The sequence below is a fragment of the Hyperolius riggenbachi genome, chromosome 2, assembly GCF_040937935.1.
Source record: "Hyperolius riggenbachi isolate aHypRig1 chromosome 2, aHypRig1.pri, whole genome shotgun sequence".
NCBI classification, from domain to species: Eukaryota; Metazoa; Chordata; class Amphibia; order Anura; family Hyperoliidae; genus Hyperolius; species Hyperolius riggenbachi.
In genome coordinates, this window is record NC_090647.1 from 283,476,158 (window position 1) to 283,497,847 (window position 21,690).

A 21,690-nucleotide genomic window follows, 5' to 3' on the forward strand; every position below is an offset into this window, starting at 1 on the left:
AACATACTCCCCACCAGGGCACCCCCATGCAATATAGAACTGTCACGGACAGAGCCAACTGCTGCCCTAGTATGCAAACTGTTAACGCGAATGTAATGTACAATGTAAATACAAATGGAAAGCAAATAAACGTCTGCTACTGACATGTGTAATTGTAACTGTAACCGTCTGCTACTGACATGTGTAAGTGTAAAAAAATTTTCTGTTCCTCCCTTCTGAGCCAAATGTACTGTGCCAAACCCAATTCCGGGCATGACCCAGTCATGCTTGGCGAAATAAACGATTCCTGATTCCTGATTCCTGATATATAGATAATGTTCTGGATTTATTCAAAATAAGTTATTGCTCTGAGTGCCGTATAGTATACATATTCTTTAGATCTTCCTTGTTTCCAAATGTATAGCTATAAATCTGTGCATAGGTGTTTCCCAATATTGCTGGCCTCCACTTCAGTAATCTTGCTGGATGGAACTCTATCACCCAATGGGGTGTATGCACTAAACAGTGGTAAGCAGAACGTGTGTTAAGTCTTACCGCATGATGAGTAGAGCAAAATGCAATATATTACATGCAAGGCCTTCTGCTGTACTCCTCGTGGGTAAGATTTTATGCTTGTTATTCTGCTTATTGTAGTTTGGTGAATACACCCCAATGACACTTACGTTCTGCAGCAATTGAAAGGCCTAATCCTGCTCGCATGTCCACCCTCTTCCCTATCCATGGATATCCAATTGTCTAAAGTTTGTGCCAGGCTTAAGATTTCCCAATATTGTCCAACCCCCGTAAATCAAGCCCACAGTCACAGCTGCAGAGAGCCCATAGCAACCTCAAAATAACCCAAGTCTATAAACATGTCAAATTTAACTTATCCGTTTTTCCAGAAAAACAGGCTGCAGAAATGATGAACAGAAGTTTGAGCCCAGCCTTCCAGTTGCCAAGCCTCTCCAGTGTTTCCCTATAACATTGTATAGACATTAGTGTTTTGATGGTTATACCAATCATTTGTGATCATTTGACGGACAGCCTATTGTCTGTCCAGGTATGCTCCATCATCTGCTCCTCAAATATATTGGGTAAAGAATGGATGGACAAGTTGTATTTTCTCAAATGTATTTTTTCCACGTACAACAGGATGCCTCCTACCTCTTCTCCCTCTCACTTTCCTCCCTATCAAAGGCTGTCGTCACAAAAAATAATCACCAATGATAACCAAAACTACAATAATGAAATCCTCTAACGTAGTGCTGTAAAAAAAAATAATCTGTAGATAAGGCTGTATATTATGGAACCACCACCTTTGCAGTACTTCCTGTTGTACACATGCTGGCTTGACCTTGGCCATGGCGGACAATAATGACCACCTTGGCGGACAATAATGACCAACTTTCACAAGTAAACCAGCATGTTTACAGCAGCCACATGATATCTGCTAAAGATCCAGCATGCAATCCCCGATGCCTGAGCACTGCATGATTACAATGTTCTCCCCCCTTCCCTCCTCCGGGGAATCCACTCTGTGGCTCATTCTCTCTCCACCCCCCATCCGTAGCAACAGACGCATCACTAGCCTGGAAGCTAATGACATGTCTCTGTACAGTGTCGGCAGTTCTCTCTCACCTAAGGGATAGTATACCAATCCGTGCCAGGAGACCGAGATCCCCGAAGATGTCCCAGTGTGTACGAGACTCAACAGGGTTCTCTTGAGTCACAATATAATTATAATCAGATGAAAATCTGTGACTGCACAGTGTTCTCCCCAGAAATTTATTCCACCCGGGGGAAATGAAAAAGTAGCCGGGTGGCATCAAAAAAGTAGCTGGGTGGGGAGAGATGATAGAATACAGGGCCGGTGCTTCTGTGTGCATCTCTGCTTACAGAATAGAAGGAGGTGAGCTGATGACAGCCGGGTGCTCACCAAAACTAGCTGGGTGGAGCACACAGCTAAAAGAGCCTGAGGAGAACACTGCTGCTGCATTGGTGTTCTCCTCAGGCTCTTGAGGTGGCCCAGGGGTATGACTGAGTTTCTATGCCAGGAAGTAAAGTCACATTTGGAGACCTACTGGGGTTGGGCAGAACTTTGCTATCGACAGTGTGGTGCACTGCTTAGATGGATTTATGTGTTTTATTTCATGCTGTGGGTGGCAATCCTGACTCATTGGGTAGCTCAGGAACACAACTCACTTTTATTTTCACTATGATTATTCCAGAGTCTTGTTTTCAATGAAGGGGCTCTGATTATATATTTTCACAACAATCTGCTCAGTTGTTGTTGTCCAGCCTTGTTTTCAGACAAGCCATTGGGCAGGGTTCTCCAAACCTCCTGTGATTATTTCTACTATGTAATTTGTTGTATAGCACTGTGTAATATGTTGATGTTTTATAAATACAGGATAATAATAGCTGCAATGATTTAAAGCAGACACAATTGTACATTGTACACAAATAGAATCGGCATTGCAATGATTTAATTTGTGGCCTGGGATTTGGTATCTGACCTGTGGGATAGACCTGTGCTGGCAGCACATAACAGGTTGTCTCGGTACAATCTGATCTGCAATCTGACCTGTCCAGGCAAACACAGCTGAGAGAAAACAGCTCTTATCATTCATATTCCACTTTCCATGCCTTGTGAAATGTATTGTTTATAGGTTGTGCAACATTTGAATAGCAGCATGTTGCCAGAACACAGCCCTGGTCTAAATAGAGGACTCCAAGTACTGATAGCTGTACAGGAAGGTTCCTTCTTTTATTCACCCTTGTAGGAGATTAAACTGTAAAAATACAGTTTCACCAAAAGACTGGGCAGAAGGTGCTGCTAATTACACCATACACATAGCTTTCCCAAAAGCATATATTCTAATAAAACAGGTATTCAATTAAGAAAGCTCTTCACTTTGATAACCAAAGATTTCTTGCAGCATGTTATCATCAGACAGGCAGCACTTTGTAGTCTGACTGAGTCCCAATACTACCCCTTTCTCTGATGCTGCGAATACATGCTGAGATTTTTCAGCCGATTTACTGCCCAATCTTATTTTTGATCGATTTTCCGATCGATTTTCTTATCTTTTCTTATGAATTTCCATTCACTTCTATGAGAAATCGATCAGAAAAACGATCTAAAATAAGATCAAACATGTCGGAAATTATCTATTGAACCATCTATCTGCTGAAAAAACTTATGGTATATTCCCAGCATAAAGGTGGATATATATCACTTGATGGATGGCCAGATTAACCATTAGATAGATACCTCTCTGATCAAATCAGATCAGAGAGCACAGGGCCCAAAACTAACCTATTCAACTCAAATAATTCTGGTCATGTGACCAAAATTTTAAAACACGATTTTAGCTGCTGAAGTCTTATTTCACACAAAAAGGTAACAATTGAGCATTTTGATTACTGAGCTATTTGATTAATTAAATCAGTGCCTGTAGATGGACTTTAAATTCCACTGTATCTGGTGTTCGAAGTCACTCAAGTTCATGTCCTGGCTAAAATGCTGACTAAGGCTTTAAACATCCATGCTGTGTCTTTGTGGGCTTCCTCCAGGCACTTTGGTTTCCTTCCATAGCAAAAAAGCATACTAGTGGGATAATGGACTGCTTCCCCAAAACTGTGATACTGGAATTAGACTGTGACATGAGCAACAGTTAAGCAGGCCATACACGCACTGATTTTTTCCCCAGAAGATTTGATCACTCCGATTGCGTCTATAGCACTGCGTCTATAACGAGCTGCATCGATCATAATTTAAATCAATTTGCAGCAAAAATCGATTGGAGCAGATTATAAATTTCAGTCAATCAATTCAAAAGACAACAGAAGTAAGAAGGATATGTAGACTGCCATATTTATTCCCTTTAGTCATAGACTAAAACTAGTCCTTGGTAAGAGTACTTGTAAAAGGTACAGACCGGAACAAAGACCATCTGTCAGGCCCTAGGCAATGTAACTGTGGGTACATGTAAGAGTGATGTGCAGGTATAAGGGAATAAGGAGATTCTTCCTCTATTACACATTCTTCATGCACAATCTGAAGCAGGTTTATGGGTGATAGACAACACCACTGTGTTCAATGTGCAGAACATTCTCAGTGGATTCCCTGCAGCTCTGTGGTGAGTGCATATGTAGAGTATAGTACCACTGTGTAACAAAGTAAACCTGAGACAGATGAAAATTAAAGTTTTATACATACCTGGGGCTTTCTCCAGCCCCCTTCAGACTAATCAGTCCCTCGCTGTCCTCCTCCGCCACCTGGATCTTCTGCTATGAATCCAGGTACTTGAGCCAGTCTGGCTTAGTGCGCATGCACACACTCCGCCGCCGGGAGCGTACTTCACCTGCGCAGCCCTATTGCGCAGGTGCAGAACGCTCCTGGCTGTGGAAGTGGCATACGTCCGGACTGCGCTGACTGACTGAATTACCAGGACTCATAGCAGAAGATCCAGGTGGTGGAGGTGGACAGCGAGGGACTGATTAGCCTGAAGGGGGCTGGAAGAAGCCCCAGGTATGTATAAAACTTTTCTTTTCATCCTTCTCAGGTACCATTTAATTCGTAGTCACCAAACCAAATTTTAACAACATATCAAATTATTTGATTTCATGAGCAAAGAGAGTGCATACATTTGCATAAATTAGAATCAATGCAGAATTATTTCCATCTCATTGACCATCTCTATTAGTGACACGGCTACACATGAGGCTTTATACTTACAGCATAGATGTTATTTAGTATATAAGAGATTCCTGTGTACACATCATATATACAGTCACAATCAGATATGTATATCTGACTTTGAAAATATGGGAAAAACACACGATTGGTTCACACGATGGCCAGGGGCCCCGGACCTCTCTCACTGGCCGGGGCCCCAAGGCCAACACGCAATACCTGGAGGGGAGTGCAGGTGGGCTAGCACGGGGCGGTCCTGCTAGCGACGCAATCTTGCAATGGCGTCCAACTGAAGCCTCCCACCTGAATGCTAATGGCTGCTAGATGTGGTATGGCAGGTAAAGGGTGTATGACAGTGCATCCTGATTGGCTGACGAGCACCTGCTGACCAATTTCAAATGTAGCTGGATGCATGTACTGCTGTGTTCTATTGCTTGTGTGTGTTGAATTTAGCATTCAGTATGGAGGCAGTGTTGGTGGGTTTTCTGGATGTGAGAGGTCCAGAGCCTGGGTGTGAGAGGTCCAGGCCCACCTGCACTCCCCTCCAGGTATCGCGTGTTGGCCTTGGGGCCCCGGCCAGTGAGAGAGGTCCGGGGCCCCTGGCCATCGTGTGAACCAATCGTGTGTTTTTAAACGTTTTCTTTCAGCTCTAGGACATGGCGGACAGGTGAGCGGTTAGGGAGGGACCCCTGTTGGAGGGATTCCTGCACGGGGCGGTCCTGCTAGCGACGCAATCTTGCGATGGCGTCCAACTGAAGCCTCCCAACTGAATGCTAATGGCTGCTAGATGTGGTATGGCAGGTAAAGGGTGTATGACAGTGCATCCTGATTGGCTGACGAGCACCTGCTGACCAATTTCAAATGTAGCTGGATGCATGTACTGCTGTGTTCTATTGCTTGTGTGTGTTGACTTTAAAAATATGGGGACTGCTTTATTGAAGCAGCACAAGTAACTAATTTTGGTTGGTTTATTTCATTTTTGTGGACGAAGCACAGCTATTACTGTATGTATAAATTATTTATGATGACTATTATCTGAGAAATAGAACATTTTATCATATTTTCTATTTTAATTACAGTTTAAATTCATTAGGAGTCAGAGTCGGTGCATTTTTTCCTGACTCCAGGCACCCAAAATTGCCCCGACTCCGACTCCACGACTCCGACTCCACAGTCCTGGTTTTCATGGTGAAATCTATTGAAAATCTGTGAGCAGAGTATAGGAAAATTCCATCCATCTCTGAACAGATTCAGATCAGAGAGAGATCGATCTATTTGCCACATTGGGCCTGATCCAATACACTTTTTCTCCTAATTTTCCCCTAGAAGATTTTTGTATCTTCTGTTTAAAATTACTTTTCAGCACTCTAAAATTGAAGTTTAAAAACGTAGGTGAAAAAGCACTGCCAGAATTATTTTGAGTATCTTCTTACTTGCTGGTGACTTAAAGGGGTTCTGTGGGGGAAGAGGGGGGGTTGAAAATAAAAACAGACACTTACCTGGGGCTTCTATGGGTCCCCTGCAGCTGTAATGTCCTACGCCGTCCTCCAACGATGCTCCGTTCCCCGCCGCCGGTCCCGGTCTGATATTTGTCAGAGACGAAGAGTGCTCGCTCCTGCGAGCTTCATCGGGAGCTTACTGCGCAGGTGCAATATGAAGTTTTCTTGTACTGTGCCTGCGCAGTAAGCTCCCGATGACGTGCGTGGAAACCAGCACGTGCGCGGCCACAGAGGCGCAGCCGTAGTCTAATTAGACGGCGGATCATACCTAGACCGGCGATGGGGAACGGAGCATCATTGGAGGACAGCGTGGGCCATTACAGCTGCAGGGGGCCGATAGAAACCGCAGGTAAGTGCCTTTTTTTTTTTCAAACTCTGACCCCCTCCCCACAGAACTCCTTTAAAAAGGCATCTTATTGATAAGATGTGAAACTATCACCTAGGAGAAGACTGAATTGAATCAAGCCCACTGAGTGGTAATCTAAACATTTATGGCCACCATTAGTGACAATCTGCTTAATATACTAATATACTCTGTAAAGCAATGCAGAAAACCTGTCACTGCACAGTAGTATGTAATCCTCACTGCAGTACATAGCAATTCTCCTGTGATAAAAACAAACAAACAAACAAACAAATAAAAAAAAAAAATCACTTAAATGGATGACTGGTCTGGACTTTATATGATTTTTCTTTTTTAAACTGTCTAGCAAAATGAAACTATCTGTTTGCCATGATAACTATCAATGTTTGTTTCAAAACGTTACCCTCCATAGAATCTAATGTATGTATTGTTACAAAAATGTTATTTTTTTTAAACGTCCGGCAAAAGTTCTGTAATTAGCCTTGCCACTAGATGAATAACAGAGTACATACATACAACAGTAATTGTGAGGGGTGATATCACACACACATACTCTCAGCATGTGTTACACAGCTCCGGGGAAAAAGGGTGTGTAATGCAGGAAGGAAAGTGCTTGTGTGTCATGTTAGACTGTTTAGGAAATAGGCACATGGAAAATACCATACATCCACACACACAAATATGCTGCTTATCATTTATATCTAACAATACTTCCAGTGAACGAGAAGTAGATGAGGATTTATATCATACAACATTCAACTTGTGCGTACACGTAGGCATGTAATGGGCAGACCGAGTGTGTAGTTATGTGTCTCCATGGCTGTCAAGCCCTAGGCTGTTCAGCTCTAGTAAAAACACAGCTGCAGCAGCACATGGCCTACATGTATAAGCACCATGTAAACTCTGTATCCACTTGCCTGTACCAAGACACTGGTTAATTGTTGTAGATAATAAGCAGCATGCAATACTAATTACTGTAAGCTGTATGCCTCGTCCATGCATTGCTATGACCCACATTTGACAAGTGAAATAAAGCTTGGGGAACACTACAAAAAAGGGGTCCTTGAAGGACAACCGAGGTGACATGTAACATAATGAGATAGACATGTGTTTGTACAGTGCCTAGCACAAAAAATCTAGGTTGTGTTCCTTTTTTTTCTTTCTCTGCCTGAAAAAGTTAAACATCAGGTATGCAAGTGGCAGCTTCTGTCTGGGTCAAGACTGGGTCGGACTGGGTCAGATTATAACACAACCCTCACTGACAAGTAATTACAGCCATAAAACACTTTCGTGTCAGCAAATAGCTTTTCAGAGCAGGAAAGAGATAAAAAGGTTCAATAATTCATAGATTTGAGCTCTGACATACTCAGTACAATCAGTACAAACTTGAAAACTAGATTTTAAATATAAAATAAAACTGTGAGATATCTAAAAAAGTCATTTTTTTTAGGAGACTGAGGATAGATACAATTGTTTTTCTCATCAGTTTATTTTCACCTCGGATGTCCTTTAAACCTTTGTAAATAGGGGAGTTTACTATTCTTGAGACTCCTGTGGGCAGCCTATGCATAAAATAGAGAAATTAAACTCAACTTTTGCTGAGTACATCATGTCCCTCGACAGTGTGCAGCAGCACAAAAAGAGAATAAGCAAAAAGAGGATGTGGTCAGAACATGGAGAGTGGGGCTCAATAACAGGTATAGCTTAGCTGCTTCCTGGAGGGCAGCTTTTGAAATCTACGCCCTGTCTGGGAGCTGTTATAACTGCCAGGGCACATATTTCAATCACTCTTGCTGCGCGGTCCACTTGCTCTCTCCATTTGTATCATTCTGTCATTGCTGCAGCCTGATCACCTCCATGCACTTGTCATGAGCCAATTTTATTGGCTCCTGTCCCCATGATCACTGTGAGCCAATCACAGTGATCACAGCTCGGTGTTGGCAGAAAAAAAAAACATCTCTGTTTCTTAAGGGGCCAGAGAGTGGTTAAAAGTACATCAATACAATCAATATTAAATGCAGGCAAATTCTAATGATATCCAAATTATACTAATGACATGCAGATATTTCCAAAACCTGTCAAATTCCAATGATATGCCCATAACACCAGTTTTCATATAGTAATATTAGGCAGATATTATTAAATAGCAGATAAATTCCAACGATAAACAACAACAGGTTGTCCACCCCAATAACACAATTAGAGCAAAAATGTCCCCCAAACACCCTAATTAGGTGAAGTGTTCCGCCCCAAATAACATATGCAATAGAGTCCTTCCCAAAATAACATGTTTAAGCAGAGTGCTCCTAATAACAGTTAGTCAAAGTACCTCTCACCACCAAATAATTTAGGCAGGTTTACCCCCAAGTAACTAGCAAACTCACTGATAAAAGCCGGAGTCCTTATCCCTCGCTAAATCAGGTCGGATCCTCCTGTGTGCTCCCCAGGCCAAGACTACATGAACACCATGGATGATGTGATGCAAATCAATCTGTCAAGCCATGTCACTGCAGCTGTGCAGTTATGAATGCCAGCGCAGTAATGGCCTGAGGGTCTCATGCAGTACAATAGGCTCTGCTGCCACATTCAGCCCATCATTTGAGGACCCCAGCTATATAGCATACAACACTTTGGCCCATATGCAATTACATTTTTTCACCTGAGTTTTCTCCTAGGTGATATTTTCAAAATGAATTTGAGAGTACCTTTTCACCAACTTTTGGATACCTTTTCTGTTGTAAAATGCAGAAAAATTAGTTAAAAGAGAAGATGAAAATTATCTCCTAGGAGATAACTCAGGTGAAAAATGTAATTGCATATGGGCCTTCATATCTAAACACTATTCCGGTTCTTTGGCTAATTTAGTAACCTTTTCTACTGAGTTTTCGGCCATGATTTTTTTTGTTTAATTTTATATACAAAATACCTATTCAACACCAACAACTGAAAGGTACTAAAAAGTAGTCAAAAGTAATATCAAACTTAAAGAGGAACTGTAACATGAAAAGATCCCCTGGGGGGTACTCACCTCGGGTGGGGGAAGCCACCGGATCCTAATGAGGCTTCCCACGCCGTCCTCCATCCGTCAGGGGTCTCGCTGCAGCCCTCCGTGGAGTCCGTGCAGCGGTGACGTCAATATTTACCTTCCTGGCTCCTGCACAGGCGCTCTGACGGCTGTCGGCTCCGAACTACACGGAAATACCCGATCGCCGTCGGGTCCGCTCTACTGCGCAGGCGCAAGTGTCCTGCGCCTGCGCAGTAGAGCGGACCCGAATGAGATCGGGTATTTCCGTGTAGTTCGGAGCGGAAAGCCGCCACAGCGCCCCCGCTGGAGCCAGCAAAGGTAAATATTGAACTGACAGTCGGCACAGTCGCCGGCTGTTCGGAGGGCTGCGGCGAGACCCCCGTGGGACAGAGGACGGCGTGGGAAGCCTCATTAGGATCCGGAGGCTTCCCCCACCCGAGGTGAGTACCCCCCAGGGGATCTTTTTTAATGTTACAGAGTTTCTTTAAAGTGTGCCCGAGGCGATATTAAAAAGAAAATACTTAAGAAGAGGGAAATCTCTGATCCAGTGCAGAGGCTCCCCACATCCTTCTGGCCTTGCATGCGGACCCCTGGAACATAAAGTGGAGTGTAGGTGCAAACTTCAAGAGGGTCCCGGGCAGCAGTGGTGTTGTGGAGGACCTTGGAAGCCTCTGGAGGATCCAGAGGCTTTCCTCTTCTTAGGTATTTTTTTTTTTTTACTTTATGCCGCCTCAGGCTCTCTTTAAGTTAGTTTAGAACTACTTGTTTGAAAGCAAACCTGTAAGCATAAAAAGAGAAAAAAAATCAGTAGTCTTCCCATGTCCTTGACCAGACAAGCGCTAGATGTTGGGCCCCTCTGGACATTTGCATCTGCGCTCACGTCCTTGAACAAGTGCAGCCGCAGGACACCTCGCTCCTGCACAGAGCCGGCGTGGCTGGGCTTTTTCTGCTGAGCCAGAGAAGCTCCATGCGGCAACCCGCTCAGTGCGGGCAAACTTGTTCAAGGAGGGGAGCGTGGCCACGCGCACTCTTTAACAAGGCCATTGTTGAAGAGGTTTGGGAGGTTCCAGCACTGGAACGGTGGTGGCGAGGATGGTGGTGGCGAGAGGGCAAGCCTTTGGATTACTTCTACTGAGGTAAGTACCCATTTAGGACACTTTTTCATCTCAGGATTTATTTCAAGTACCCCTGAACTGAGGACAAAACAAATGACTGAAGTAGGCTAGCTTACCTTTTTAGAAGTGTGTTAGTCAATGTCCTCGAGGTCCCCCCGTTCCCGATCCCCAGTTGTCTTCACATTCAACATAATCCTCCAGTTGAATATGAAAACCAGGAAGCTCCCTTTAACAATGGAACATGAATCGGAACTGTGCAGGCACAAGTTCCAAACCGTGTGAACGCAGAGAAAGCAAGCTTTCCTTCACTGCACAGGCGCAGCTTGAAACTCGAGCCTGCGCACTTCAGAATAGCTCTAAGCAGGCCTGTGGAGTTGGAGTCGAGGAGTCGGAGCAATTTTGGGTATCTGGAGTCGGTAGTTTTATAAACTGAGGAGTCGGAGTCGGTAGTCGGATGATTTTTGAACCAAATCCATAGCCCTGGTAAGTATTAGACTAAAGAGTCAGAGTCGAGGAGTCAGGGCAATTTTGGGTACCTGGAGTCGGAGTTGGAGTCGGTGGTTTTATAAACTGAGGAGTCGGAGTCTGAGTTGGATGATTTTTGTACTGACTCCACAGCCCTGGCTCTAAGCCACTCAGAGGAGCTTCCAGGAGGAGCGCAAACTACATGGACGTATGGACTCCGTGGACAATGAGCAGTGCAAATCGCATTGCAGAATCGCTAAGTGTTTGCAGTGTAAACCAGGCCTAGTGCGGAAATGTGAAATAATTTGCTGTGAGGAAAGTCAGGAGAAAAGTTCATAGAATCGGGGACTTATATATACTGTATATATACATATATATATATATATATATATATTTGCCTCTCTCAACACTATCTATCTATCTACAGTATATGTCACATACCCAATAAGATGATTACTAGTGTTTCCTATTAGTAGATATAAAAAAATTATTGTACCGCAGTTATTGATAGCTGCCAAGAGTTTAACTCCAATTAAATGGAGATGCCAGAGTCCTCCTACTATGAGAGAGTGGATAATTAAAGTTAATTTGGTTAAGAATATAGAAAATCAGATTGCTCTACAGAAGGATGAGTTGGGGGTGTATAATGTTAAGTGGGAAAAATGGTGTGAATTTCAGGAGTCGGTGGAATATAGGGATTTGATGGAGGTTTAGGAGTAATGTCACTGTTGATTAGGATTAGGAGTATAGTATTGATATATAAGGGGGGGGGGGTCTCTTACATGTTTCATGGTGAATATGACTGGGTATTGATTATTGGGAATTCTGAAGTAGGTGGAGGTGAGGATGGGGGATGGGGTTTTTGGGTGGAATTTTGGGTTTGTGTATTTTCATTTAAAAATGTTAAACGGAAGGAAAAGTGTGGCTATTGTGGAAATTAATTGTATGTTAAAAACTGCTTTATCTTCAATAAATTATATACCGTATATACTCGGATACAAGTCGACCCCGTGTATAAGTCGACCCCCAAAATTTGACCCTCACAAGGTGGATTTTTCCAATTATTCAAGTATAAGTCTATAGGTAAGTCTATAGAGTCTATAGGTAAGCCAGCCAGGTATCTGCCTCCAGTATAGGTAGCCAGCATAGGTAGGCAGCCAGGTATAGTTGCCCCCAGTATAGGTAGGTAGCCAGTATAGTTGCCAGTAGCATAGGTAGGTAGCCAGTATAGTTGCCAGTAGCATAGGTAGGTAGCCAGTATAGTTGCCATTAGCATAGGTAGGTAGCCAGTATAGTTGCCAGTAGAATAGGTAGGTAGCCAGTATAGTTGCCAGTAGCATAGGTAGGTAGCCAGTATAGTTGCCAGTAGCATAGGTAGGAAGCCAGTATAGTTGCCATTAGTATAGGTAGGTAGCCAGTATAGTTGCCAGTAGCATAGGTAGGTAGCCAGTATAGTTGCCATTAGTATAGGTAGGTAGCCAGTATAGTTGCCAGTAGCATAGGTAGGTAGCCAGTATAGTTGCCATTAGTATAGGTAGGTAGCCAGTATAGTTGCCAGTAGCATAGGTAGGTAGCCAGTATAGTTGCCAGTAGTATAGGTAGGTAGCCAGTATAGTTGCCAGCAGCATAGGTAGGTAGCCAGTACAGTTGCCCCCATGTATAGGCTGCAGCGGTGGGGAGAGTGGGCATGGAGGCAAACATCTCACCTTCTATCCTCCATCTACTTCCTCTCCCAGGCATCCCATGCGTTGATACCAGCGTTTCCTGTGATGACATCATCACAGGAGACGCTGGTATCAGCACAAGGGGATGCGTGGGAGAGGAAGTAGATGGAGGATAGAGGCTGTGGAAGGTGGGATGTTTGCCTCCATGCCCGCTTTCCCCGCCGCTGCAGCAGTCTCCTCTCACCATCCACCGCTGGGCGCCGTCTCCTCTCTTCTGCTCGCTTCTCCTCCACTCGCGCGGTAACTTCCGGTCCCGACGTCATGTGACATCGGGAGCCGGACCATCTCTCTTAAGGGGGCAGACGCGCGAGTGAGGGAGAAGAGAGGAAAAGAGGACACTGCGCCCAGCGATGGATGGTGAGTAACCCCTCCACACACACACACCCCACATCCATAACACACACCCTCACCCCACTCAGGCTGTAAGTCGCAAAATTTAGGACTATGCGACTATAAGTCGACCCCCTCACTTTTTTACTTTGAATCAGTCCTAAATTTTGCGACTTATACCCGAGTATATACGGTATATATAAAAGATGATTACTGCACTCAGATATGTGAAAATTGTTCTTTCACACTGAATTATGAATGTGGGCCACATTCTTTCTCCTCAATGTTTCTAACGCCTACATACATACAATGTGTTGTGAAACACACTTAAAGTGGACCTGAACTCAGAATGTCCTAAAAGATATGCAACAGCATAATAACCTTTTCAAAGAAAAAAACATTTGTTGCAGCTGATACAAATCGTAAAATAAATCTGCACTGTTTCTACTTCCTGATTCATGGAAGCAGACATATTGTTTACAGCCTGTGCTTTCAAATGAGCTTATCTGCTGTGACAGTCATGTGACTGAGGGGAGAAATCAGATTACAACTTGTGATTAGACACAAATGAGGGGGAATTAAACAGACTAAACTCTCTAAATTCATACAGGGTGCATTTCTCTATGTTTCCCTTCTGTGCTGTGCATGAGTTCAGGTCCACTCTAAAGGCCCATACACACGTCGGACTTTTGCGAACGACGCGTCGTTTGAACGTCCCGTCGTTCACTCGTCTACACTCGAAATCGGGCGTGTGTACAGACTGTCGTTCGGGTGATAAGACTGATTTTGATCGATCCGCCCGGCGGATGCCAGATTTCGAGTGCGGACGACTGAACGACGGGACATTCAAACGACCCGTCGTTCGCAAAAGTCCGACGTGTGTATGGGCCTTAAGTGGGACAGCCATTTTTCAGGAATGCTTCTGCAGGTGTAGCATGGAAAACAGATAAGAAATATCATCTCAGTGTGACAGACTAGCTCTGTCAGGACCCTTCACCCGCCAGCAGGCACTGAATTACAAAAGCATGTTTGAGTAGGAGATAAAGAGATCATACGTTATCTTACAAAACTGAGATGATTTATTACAACTGATCTGCTATTAGGTGACAAAGGTTTACAAATCTGGCTTGGGTCACAACAGACCACAAATATGATCTATGAAAGTTAGTGAATTGGTTTTGTGTGAGTGTGCGCACACCTGCAATGACAACATATCTTTACATAAATCCCACCTGTCCTGTATTAATAGTGAAATGTTTCTTCTACAGGAACACACAAACAACCATATAACTTCTACTTTCAGCAACACTTGTGATTTCACAGAGTCACATACTGCACTCAGTCTATTACCATAACCACAGGCCCCCCACCATAGCCATGTTGGTGACTAGAACGTGCCAGTGTCCAGCAGTCTTCACAGTTAAGAGATTTTACTTAAAATAAAGTCTGACTTTTGAATTTTTTGCTGTATAATTACCAGAATTAGTAGGTGCTTAACCAGAACTGCAAAGGGTTAATCAGATTCTGAGAGCTGTCACGCTGAGTAACCTTGTGCAGAGTTCTGGTTCTACCCTTGCTAGTTCTGGTTCTTGTACAGCAAATAACTCACCTATAGCTGGATTTTAAGCTCATCTCTACTGTCAGATATAGCCCAGGTGAGTTATTATTATGCATTATTCAGCGCTAAAATTTTCCCCAGCAAATAAAGAGTACGCACTGAACAAAGATTACTGACGGTACCTCCAAGGATCTCAAACGGTAAGGTGGCCATAAACTTATGTCCCTACCAGTCGGTCTGCAGCAAACTAGAGGTTTTGGGGAGGAAACCAGAGTACCTAGAGGAAACCCACAAAAACAGAAGAACATTCATATTCCATACAGATAGTGTCTTGGTCAGGAAGTGAACCTGTGATAGTAGCAATGCAAGGCAAGAGTGCTATTCTCTTCACCAAAGTGCTGCCCAAAACCCTTACCGCCTAATGGCAGACAACATCCAGGCCAGTTCTTCAGGATCATATCTTCTCCAATGATCACCAGTTTAGCGATGCCTTCATATATCAGAACTAATGCTCTGTACTAGTTGCAACATCACTGTCTGTGCTTTAATAGAAAAAAATGTAAAAGCAGCTACAAAATGATGGATGGGCCTAACTGCAGCATGCAACATGTTATGGCCATACTTATGGCAAACAGCATAAAGCGTACAAGCCTGAACATGGGTATGTACTGCCCCAGGTAGCCAAATCTTACACAGAGCCTTCTGAAATTCAAGTTTCTTTTTATACTATGCACGCATGAAACACATGACAGTGAAATGCATTGACCTTGAAATCACTTCTTGCCATGTTATATTGCAATACTTGCTTACTTTCTATATCCTGTTATACTGTCTGGCATTTGTGGCAATGTAAAAAAACTGAAGATATCTTGTGACATTTATCTGAAACGTCACTTGTAAAAGCTGTTCTATTTTGCTTATCTTCTGATCTCAACTGTACTTGGTGCTGCTCTAAAATAATGTCTTTGAATGCACATCCATTGTTTTTAATGTAATTTTTGTCCTGTAAGCCTTTTCAAAGATTTATAAGGGTTGAGTCATTACCGCTATTTACATATAAGAAAAAAAAAACCAAAGGCTTAACTAGGTGATTATACAGAAACTTACAATTACATTTTAATCACAGCTATTCCTGACCCCCAAAAAATGGATGCACTGTTAACACCTTGCATAAGCTTATATTATAAGAATAACTAACTATAGCTAAGTTATAAGAATAACTTTGCTACTTTTCTGATTTCACTTTTGGGCACAAATGTAAAGAACGAACATGCAAGTTCTTAATTCTATTCAAATCTGTACACTGAGCCCAATCACTGTAATCTTTACATTGATCCAAAACAGGATCCTCCACCAGGCAACCTAGGCAGGTGCTTGGGGCCTAGTGGGTGTCAGAGGGCCCAACTGCCACCTTCTTTGACCTCTCCTCACTTCAGTTTACCAAAAGGACCAAAAGGTACATCTTAATATATCCCTGGATTGAGCTCAACCTCTGTAATCTCTAATACATATACAGTACTTCAATAGTAGACAGAAAGGTGAATTAGATGGCTGTTTACAATGATTGGCAAGGCTTTAGTCTGTGTAGGGCAGGGCTGAAGCACTTGTGTTAGGCCTGAAGGCTGACACTACTCATTACTGACCCATCAAGCTTTGCTGAAATAAAGTGCCACCACCAAGCAAAGTAAGCCTGTGATGACAAATATGTCCACTACTACGTAGCCCAGCTCTGCTGCCATCCTGACTGGGCAGCTTTCCGCTACACTGAGCATCAGCAGGTCGGAGCTGTGCCCATCAGATAGAGAACAGCGTACACCTCCATATGGCAGCGACACGCAGCGAGGAGACACCTGCCCAGCTGCCCCCCGCCCGGTGCCCCAGCACCACCCTCACCTTTGCTCTCCGGCTGCTGGTGCTGCTTGGCCTCCGGCTTTTTCTTCTTGCGCCCGCGCAGCCAGCTCAGTGCCCGCCGCAGAGTTCCACTTTTGTGCTTCTTCTTCTTGGGCTCGGAGGCGCCAGAGTCCGGTGTAGGGGGCAGAGGGTCATGCTCAGGGGGGAGGGCGATGTGGGCAGACATGGCTCACTCAGTACAAGGCGGGGGGCATGTTGGCACTGGCTCTGCTGCTACTTCATCTGATGCACAATCCGGGCGGCTCCCGGCCCCTCCTGCGCTGTGTGTGTTATCCTCCACGTGTCCCGGGCTGCGCCCTCATTCCCTGTGCACACTGTACGGGCTCTAGTCTCCGGGACTCTGCCCGCTGTGTGATCTCCCAACTCACTCCTCCTCCCACCGCTTCCGCATTCCTGCCCCGGAGGTGGAGCCCGGCACACCTGGGACACCGGGGACGGCAGGCCTGTCCCCTCCACTTGTGCATCCCCCGTGCAGGAGGGGCGAGAGAGAACAAGAGGCCCGGGAACAGCGACCTCACAGCGCCACACTTTATGGGACACGATAAGCATCACTATCCTGCCAGTTCCCTGTAATGCTGTCATCAGATTCTAGCTGTGCCATGGAACAGGGTGACAGCAGGTGACACTGGCAGTACTTCACCCTCCTGTGTGTACAGATACACACCCCATAATGTATAGCATACCATAAGCATCACTATCCTGCCAGTTCCCAGTAATGTGTCATCAGATTCTAGCTCTGCCATGGAACAGGGTGACAGCAGGTGACACTGGCAGTACCTCACCCTTCTGTGTGTACAGATCAGGGGCTTACCCAGGATTTTCAAAGGGGTATTCCTGAAAGGTCTCCCTCAGCCAATCACAGTACAGTATAATAATATGGTACGACATCATGCTGGGTACACATAATGCAATTTCCCATCCGGCTGACAAGATCTGACAATTATTTCTTAAATGACCGATCAGCTCTTGATCGACAATGGGATCGATCTAGAGTAGTTTGGATATAGATAATAACAGCCAACATTGCTAATGAAGGGGAAAGTGAAGCATTCACGCAGCAGGTCACATGGCTGTGCTCATACCTGACTCTGTTATGTTCCCCAGAGCTGCTCCATGCTCTGTACACACACTGCTGCTCCATGCTCTGTATACACACTGCTGCTCCATGCTCTACACACGCTGCTGCTCCATGCTCTACACACGCTGCTGATCCATGCTCTTTACACACGCTGCTGCTCCATGCTCTTTACACACGCTGCTGCTCCATGCTCTGTACACACGCTGCTGCTCCATGCTCTGTACACACACTGCTGCTCCATGCTCTACACACGCTGCTGCTCCATGCTCTGTACACACACTGCTGCTCCATGCTCTGTACACACGCTGCTGCTCAATGGTCTGTACACACACTGCTGTTCCATGCTCTGTACACACGCTGCTGCTCCATGCTCTGTACACACACTGCTGCTCCATGCTCTGTACACACGCTGCTGCTCCATGCTCTGTACACACGCTGCTGCTCCATGCTCTGTACACACACTGCTGCTTCATCCAAAGTCAACTGTAGCAGGGAAAGAAATGGTGTAGTGCTGTGATCTGCAGGATACCTGCAGATATTCTGGTGTCCCCAGGCACTGCACCGGCCCTGGTATGAGGGGGGGTTCAGGGCAGCTGTAATCCCCCCGCCGTTTGCCTGTGCAGATGCACCCCATAATGTATGGGATACCATAAGCATCACTATCCTGCCAGTTCCCAGTAATGCTGTCAACAGATTCTAGCTGTGCCATGGAACAGGGTGACACTGGCAGTACTTCACCCTCCTGTGTGTACAGATACACCCCATTATTTGCAGCCAGAGACCAAGCTTCTAGAGAATCCTCATGATAGCCATCAAACATGCATGATGATATACACCTATATACTGTACACTAATACAATTTATGTTATAGACTGCAGTTTATTTAATAGCTCTACTTATCAAATTGATCCTGGTACATGGTAGCTAGAGACCAAGTGCAGCATGAACAAGTGACTAACACATTAGTATTGTACAGCTATGCACATTTTCATGCAGTCCTGTCTTTAGCTGAAATTCCAACAGAGAAGGGTTAAATTATGGGCATGGTTCATAGGCTTATTAACCCATTGTGTCCACGCTCCTCCCTCAGTAAACACGATCCGTTGTCATAACAGTGTGCTTGTCCTAAAAACGCTTGCAGCTACATCAGAGCTGACTAGAAGAATAGTGCTATTGTCTAGAGGAGAAAGAAAGGGTGGTCACATAAATACACACAGTCCCACACAACACACAGCCGCCTCATAGTACAAAAACCTTCAACTACAAAGCCGCTTGAAGGTTAGCAGTTCGAAATTATTGACACTAGAGATATATGAGTCGTAAAACACTTATTTTAAATTGTTCAGTCATAATTAATTGATCAGGATGATTAATGTTCTAGAAATTATTTCACCATTGTAAAAATATATCTGAAGACATTCACTGCCTACGTGTGGAATTTTATCTACCTATGGATGGAAGAGACCAGGGCCCATATGCAATTTGCTTTTTTTCCTGAGTTTTCTCCTAGGTGACATTTTCAGAACTTGTCAATAAAATGCCTTTAAGCCCCCAGCAAGCAATACAATACTCAGAATAATTTTGATAGTACTTTTCCTCCTACTTGTTGGTACTTTTTCAATCAGGGGTGTTAATAATAGACCCTGAAAAGGTTTCATCCGCAGGGGAGGCCAGAAGCCGTGGGGGGGGGGGGGGGGGGGCATGGGGGGAGAAGTTTCTTTCCCCTGTCCTGAGAGACTGACAATTAAGGGCATGGAGAGAAAAAACTGTCTGCTCTCTGCACAATTGTTCTAATTACTGCATCTGCTCAGCCACTGATGAGGAATCATACAAAGTTTTGCAGACAAATTTGTAGAAATTGTAGACAGTCCCTATTCAGTGTTCAGCAGGGTCTTGTGTACAGCACTGCTCTACCCCCAACTTCTCTTCCCCTCCACAAGTGCACTGTACTGTAGTTATGCCAGAAGAGTCTTCAGAGCCAGTTCTGCTCCATCAGAGAGGGACAGAGTGAGTGTAATAAGCTGAGGCTGGGAGCACACTCATCTGACGGTTTTATGTATGTATTTCCTGTACATCATGTGTGTCTGTATGTTTGAAAACATGCACGTTTTATTACAAAAGCTAATGTAATTGATAGAGAAAATGTGTGCAGTGCTTCACTGCTTTCAGGTTTTTATCTGCATGGGGGAAACACATTCAAGTATGCATTATCCAACTGAATAACTCTCAATAAGTTCTCAGTTTACCTGTGCAGAAAGCGGGGGGCAGGGGGGTTGGCAGAGGGGGCTCCATCCAAAATTTTGCAGTGGGGCCCCATGATTTCTAGTTACACCCCTGTTTTCAATTGCAAAATGCTGTAAAGTTATTTTAAAGAGATGAAACACTGGCCGATATGCAATTAACTTTTTCTCCTTAGTTTTCTCTTAGTTGATATTTTCACACAAAATAAATTTGGTAGTACTTTTTCACCAACTACTTTTGGGTAGTTATTTAATTGTAAAATGCGAAAAAGTTATTTTTTTTAGAGAAGATGAAAATGATCTCCTAGGAGAAAACTTAGGTAAAAAATGAATTGCATATGGGCCATGATTTTTCTCCCGCATAGGAGATAATTTTTCACCTTCTCTTTTATGTAACTTTTCATCACTTTGCAATTAAAAATGTACCAAATGTAGGTGAAAAAGTTTCATCAAAATTATTGTTAGTATTTTCTTTCTTGCTGGTGGTTTAAAGGACATTTTATAGACATGTAAAATATTACCTAGGATACAACTAAAGAGAAAAGGTTAATTGCATGTAGGTCAGGATATCTATGGTAATAATGCATATCGTAATCTTATTAAAGCGGACCCAAACCAAACATTTTTTAATTCAAAATATTTAGTTGCACCACTCTGACACATACAAAGATAAATAAACACTCCTTCAAGCCTATGAGCATTTCAGTGCATGCTTTTCACCCTTCTCTTTTCATAACTAGAGTTATACTGGGGGCAGCCATTAGCAATTCCTCCTTTGCTGGACACCATCAACTCCACCAGTTTGCTGGATTCTGTCCCGGCAATATGAAAGGAAAGGAGAGGTTTCTTAAATAAATGTAAAATATTTTATATTTGTCATCATGCAGCTGAAAAAAAGTCTGCTAATTATTATTATAATTTAGAAAATACATTTTATTTCTGAAATCTTGTATTTTTAATTTGGGTCCACTTTAAGTGGATATATTTTAATTCATTCACCTAGTTGTCCACATAAAGGACTTCAGGGCCCATATTCAATGAACTGTTCTCCTGAGTTTTCTTACAAGCAATATTTTTGCACCTTACCAATAACAATCTTTTTAGTGAGCTTGAAGAATTATCTCCTAGGAGTAAATACAGGGGAAAAAATGTTGCATAAGGGCTCAGAAGAGAAACTTCTCATTGCTAATTGGCTTGCTGGTAGAATTACAAAGTCTCGCAAAACATTCTGTATGTGGAATGACCACTAGCGAGCTGTTCATCCATGTCCACATCATCTCCCGCCTTTGATTACTGCAAGTCCCTTCTGTCTGGTCTCCCCTTGAACTGCATTGCCCACCTTCAATCAGTTATGAACACGACTGCTAGATTTGGAGTTTGAGAAGACAACAGCTCCTGGTGATGAGAATGTCTGAGAAATTATTCTACCAGCTCTTGTTGGATCATGGAGAGAACTCTTCATTTCTTTGTCTTCCTTAAAGTGTACCAGAGATGAGGCCCCCTACATACCTGGGGCTTCCTTCAGCCCCCTCTGACCTGATCGCTCCTACAGCATCCTCTTCTCGGTCTCTGTATGCCCCTAATCTGGCCCTGAAAAATCCTACAGTTGGGGTCAGTCGGCGCAGGCTCATTCCGGCCGGCCAGGTGTGCTCCCCTGTCTCATTCCCATCGCCGGGAGTGTTCTGCACCTTCACAGTGCTACT

At 43.9% G+C, this 21,690-nt stretch overlaps 1 protein-coding gene across 2 annotated transcripts in view; it reads right to left on the reverse strand.

Moving 5' to 3' along the window:
* Positions 1 to 17,135, reverse strand: part of NHSL3 (NHS like 3) — a 72,710-nt gene extending 55,575 nt beyond the window's left edge. For both annotated transcript variants that reach the window (XM_068268857.1, XM_068268856.1), the window contains exon 1: positions 16,652 to 17,135. In XM_068268857.1, the coding sequence (XP_068124958.1) occupies positions 16,652 to 16,835 (184 nt within the window). In that variant the 5' untranslated portion in view covers positions 16,836 to 17,135. The remainder of the gene's footprint in view (positions 1 to 16,651) is intronic.
* Positions 17,136 to 21,690: the final 4,555 nt, after the last annotated feature.